Genomic DNA, 5,000 nt, shown 5'->3' with positions numbered 1-5,000 from the left:
CCCAAGGGTTAATATTGTGTCTTTTGACTGGCAGAACCATGGAAACATGCACTTTCTCTTTGTCTTGTAGTCGTACTGCCTAAAGGTGAAAGAAATGGACGATGAAGAATACAGCAGCATTGTGAGTTCATATTGTCCCAGTTGTCATCTTGCTGCAGACCACTCACTTGACAATGTTTGTGTCTCCCCCAGGCCATGGGAGAACCTCTGTATCGCGTCTGCACTGGAAACTATGAGTACCGCCTGGTGCTGCGCTGTCGGCAGGAGGCTCGGGCGCGTTTTGCCAAGATGAGGAAAGATGTTCTGGAAAAGATCGAGCTACTGGACCAGAAGCACGGTTTGTTGGACTTCTTTCACTCTCACTATCATCAGATTGAGACCACAATATAAGAATATTCAGCCTTTTAGACCAGGCCTAGTCTACTGGAGGCCCGCCAGAACTTTTCATTTGGCCCGCTGAAAATCACTTGATGGAACCATTCAAACTAGGGTTGATCATGTATGCAGTACTCCCGCCACCCCGCAGGGGGCAACAGTGTGTCACAGTGGTGAGTAGAAGAAGACTACTCATTCAACCCTGGAAAAACATCCAAATGAAATGCAAAAATCAGACTTTTAACAAGGACTGGACAACAAAGTATGAATGTTCTGCTCCAGTCATTGTTTCCTGTGGGACCTTTAAAGCGACGGACACATAGATGCAGACAGGCAGCAACAATAGTAGGAATCCACACCAAACTTGGGCAAACATTTGTAAGTAGATATTGGGCATAAATATATTTAGTTTGTTTTGTTTTGAAATTGCTGACTTCGTGATGTCTTTTGTACTTGTAGTCGTCGTGTTTTTTTGTCTGAGAGTACAATCAAACCTCGTTTAATACATGTAGTGTTAAATTTGACCAGTAGAGGGCGAAACCGCTAATTGTGATAAGTCACATACAGTTTATTTTTATTAGTTTATTTTGTGAATGTATTAACACTGAACATATTTTATTGATGTAAAATACACAATGGACGTTATGCTTTTGTAATGTTGATATTTTCAGTCTTACAAACCTAAATGAAGGAAGAAGTGTAAAGAAAAACAACTACGGATGGAAGATAATTCGAAAGAAGGAACATCGATCCTCGACAAAAACTGGAGCTTCTTTTTCTTCACGCTGTTAACTAGCTGCACACGCTGGAAAGGAGTAGCGAGGGCAGAATAATGAATTATTGACAGTGCAGTGTGAAAGCTGATGTTTTTACTTTGCAATGAAGTAAACACAGTCTCAAAGAACCTGCCGAGGCACTTTCTGACCAAACATCCACATTTGGATGTTGAAACTGCCGCCCTCTTCATTAGGTAGTTGAATAGCCCTGTTTTAGGTGCTAGTGTCACAATTGTATTTGCAATGCAGATTTTTGATGTAGCAGGATTTATATATGCACAAGTGATGATACACTCATCCCACCATACAATAAATCAGGGGTTCCTAACATCAATTATCAACACTGAATTAGTCATCTTACTTTTGATTTGAATCATATTCAATGATTATATTCAATATTAAATATAATCATATCATATTCAATGATGACTTACTCGTGATTGAAGAGCAGGCTCTTTTGGCTCAAGTGGCTCCTCAGATTTTTAGTTACTTACATTAATTTATTACCAAATTAATGTAATGTACAAACACATTAAATATAACCTATGTATAGTGTTTGTATGGCTTTATTGATAAACTTAACATAACATGTACATAAATACATTTTAAATTAAAAAAGGCCCATTTTAATTTGTGGAAAAACACAAAAATCACTCAACAAAATGTCACTTAGAATGTGCAAGCATGTACATTGGAAAACAAAACACAAAATCAACTAAACATCACTCAAAAAAATATGACTTAAAATGTGCAAAACAAAAAAAACCTGCAGCATCCAGGTGAGGTTTTAGGGAAAATTGGCATTCTAAAAAGCAAAGCAATGAAGTGCTAATAAAAATACAGCTTCACCACATTAGTCATCATTTTTGCGCCTAAGAAACGTCTCTATAATAATTAAACGCCAGACTTCTTCTGTTCCTTTGATATTACATACATATTTTATGAGCTGATATCACAACTGAGTACCGCCCACACGGACCTCAGCTGAGAAACATATTTTTTTGCTTCAACAATCACAAAAATATCCTGCAAAATCCTTTAGGGACTGAATAAAAGTTTTGTACCTCAATGTAATATTTAGAAATCAAATGTGCTTTATTCCCAAAGTGCACACGTCTTAAAGGTTGTTCTGTTGTCTTTGGTTGTAGTCCAGGACATAGTCTTCCAGCTGCAGCGCTTCGTGTCAGGCATGTCCCGCTACTACGACGAGTGCTACGCCGTGCTGAAGGAGGCCGACGTGTTCCCCATCGAGGTGGACCTCTCCCGCACCACCATCAACTACAGCAGCCAGTCCTTGGCCTACACTGACGAGGACGAGGGCGAGGACAGTGGGGGAGGAGCCGAGGAAGGAGGAAGCGGCGAAGGCGTCCGGGCAGAGAACGGAGACGAGAAACTGATCGATGACGACTGAGTCACGTGACGTGTGTGTGGCGCCACCACTCTCATGTTTACTCTTAACGTTGTCCGGGTGGGACGATCATGTTTGAATGAAGACTACTGAAATGCTGCTTTAGGACCTCTTGATGTTTATTTTAAAAATAGTTTTTCCCCACCTGATCAGGTTGATGATAAATGACTATGATGGAAACAGCAAATGTTTTTGCTTACGAAGCGCATGTGATTTGTGCCTTCTAATTTTAAGTCAGGAGTGGGCTGTGGTTCTCAAACTTTGTTCACCAAGTAGCACCTCAGAAGCTCTCCAAGCACCACCATGATGACCAACAGTAGCATAGTAGGCTTAAGTATTCATCCAAAACATGGCAGAGGTTTTATTAAACAAGTATATGTAATATATTTGGCGGCTGTAACATCACAGTTTGAACAGTAACACTGTGTTTGAATATTTAATGAAGTGATTATTTGGCGTACCACTGGACACAGTTTGAGAATCACTGCTAAAGATTTGTGCTACATGTTTGTTTGTTGGGGCAGTGAGGGATGGTGCTGCAGCTACATGTTTGTTTGTTGGGGCAGTGAGGGATGGTGCTGCAGCTACATGTTTGTTGGGGCAGTGAGGGATGGTGCTGCAGCTACATGTTTGTTTGTTGGGGCAGTGAGGGATGGTGCTGCAGCTACATGTTTGTTTGTTGGGGCAGTGAGGGATGGTGCTGCAGCTACATGTTTGTTTGTTGGGGCAGTGAGGGATGGTGCTGCAGCTACATGTTTGTTTGTTGGGGCAGTGAGGGATGGTGCTGCAGCTACATGTTTGTTTGTTGGGGCAGTGAGGGATGGTGCTGCAGCTACATGTTTGTTGGGGCAGTGAGGGATGGTGCTGCAGCTACATGTTTGTTAGTTGGGGCAGTGAGGGATGGTGCTGCAGCTACATGTTTGTTGGGGCAGTGAGGGATGGTGCTGCAGCTACATGTTTGTTGGGGCAGTGAGGGATGGTGCTGCAGCTACATGTTTGTTTGTTGGGGCAGTGAGGGATGGTGCTGCAGCTACATGTTTGTTTGTTGGGGCAGTGAGGGATGGTGCTGCAGCTACATGTTTGTTGGGGCAGTGAGGGATGGTGCTGCAGCTACATGTTTGTTTGTTGGGGCAGTGAGGGATGGTGCTGCAGCTACATGTTTGTTTGTTGGGGCAGTGAGGGATGGTGCTGCAGCTACATGTTTGTTTGTTGGGGCAGTGAGGGATGGTGCTGCAGCTACATGTTTGTTTGTTGGGGCAGTGAGGGATGGTGCTGCAGCTACATGTTTGTTGGGGCAGTGAGGGATGGTGCTGCAGCTACATGTTTGTTGGGGCAGTGAGGGATGGTGCTGCAGCTACATGTTTGTTGGGGCAGTGAGGGATGGTGCTGCAGCTACATGTTTGTTTGTTGGGGCAGTGAGGGATGGTGCTGCAGCTACATGTTTGTTTGTTGGGGCTGTGAGGGATGGTGCTGCAGCTACATGTTTGTTTGTTGGGGCAGTGAGGGATGGTGCTGCAGCTACATGTTTGTTTGTTGGGGCAGTGAGGGATGGTGCTGCAGCTACATGTTTGTTTGTTGGGGCTGTGAGGGATGGTGCTGCAGCTACATGTTTGTTTGTTGGGGCAGTGAGGGATGGTGCTGCAGCTACATGTTTGTTTGTTGGGGCAGTGAGGGATGGTGCTGCAGCTACATGTTTGTTTGTTGGGGCTGTGAGGGATGGTGCTGCAGCTACATGTTTGTTTGTTGGGGCAGTGAGGGATGGTGCTGCAGCTACATGTTTGTTGGGGCAGTGAGGGATGGTGCTGCAGCTACATGTTTGTTGGGGCAGTGAGGGATGGTGCTGCAGCTACATGTTTGTTTGTTGGGGCAGTGAGGGATGGTGCTGCAGCTACATGTTTGTTGGGGCAGTGAGGGATGGTGCTGCAGCTACATGTTTGTTTGTTGGGGCAGTGAGGGATGGTGCTGCAGCTACATGTTTGTTTGTTGGGGCAGTGAGGGATGGTGCTGCAGCTACATGTTTGTTGGGGCAGTGAGGGATGGTGCTGCAGCTACATGTTTGTTGGGGCAGTGAGGGATGGTGCTGCAGCTCTCACACTTTCTGCTTGACAGCTGCACGACAAAAGGGAGCTCTTCTAAAAAGATTCACAACCAAAGTCTTTATTAATCCAGGTCGTTCCATCGTGTGCTAACTTGATCTGCATAAACCATGTTGTGAAAATGCAAACACTACTTGTAAATAGCAACGTTGAAGGGAACTACTGCTGAATATTTTCAATTGTACCACTTTGTTATTTATTCTTTATTTACACTTGCCAAAAAATGCTTCTATGAAAATATATTTATCTGTCGCTTAGAATTGCATCTTTTGGGAAACAGGTCTAAAAAGGTATCTTCTCCACTGAGTATATTTTGTCCATGTACTGTATACCATTTCAAAAATA

The 5,000-nt window shown here is 43.8% G+C and overlaps 1 protein-coding gene across 1 annotated transcript in view; it reads left to right on the top strand.

Annotated features, from left to right (window-relative positions):
- LOC133643523 (PRKCA-binding protein-like) overlaps nt 1-3,381 on the top strand; it is a 19,073-nt gene extending 15,692 nt beyond the window's left edge. Inside the window, exons 11-13 of the mRNA XM_062038151.1 lie at nt 71-121; nt 193-337; nt 2,300-3,381. Of these exons, the coding sequence (XP_061894135.1) occupies nt 71-121; nt 193-337; nt 2,300-2,562 (459 nt within the window). The 3' untranslated portion in view covers nt 2,563-3,381. The remainder of the gene's footprint in view (nt 1-70; nt 122-192; nt 338-2,299) is intronic.
- Nucleotides 3,382-5,000: the final 1,619 nt, after the last annotated feature.

Source organism: Entelurus aequoreus, linkage group LG26 (assembly GCF_033978785.1).
Source record: "Entelurus aequoreus isolate RoL-2023_Sb linkage group LG26, RoL_Eaeq_v1.1, whole genome shotgun sequence".
In the NCBI taxonomy this organism is placed as follows: domain Eukaryota; kingdom Metazoa; phylum Chordata; class Actinopteri; order Syngnathiformes; family Syngnathidae; genus Entelurus; species Entelurus aequoreus.
The sequence above is the reverse complement of the archived record's forward strand: the minus strand, read 5'-3'. Positions and strand labels throughout refer to the sequence as shown.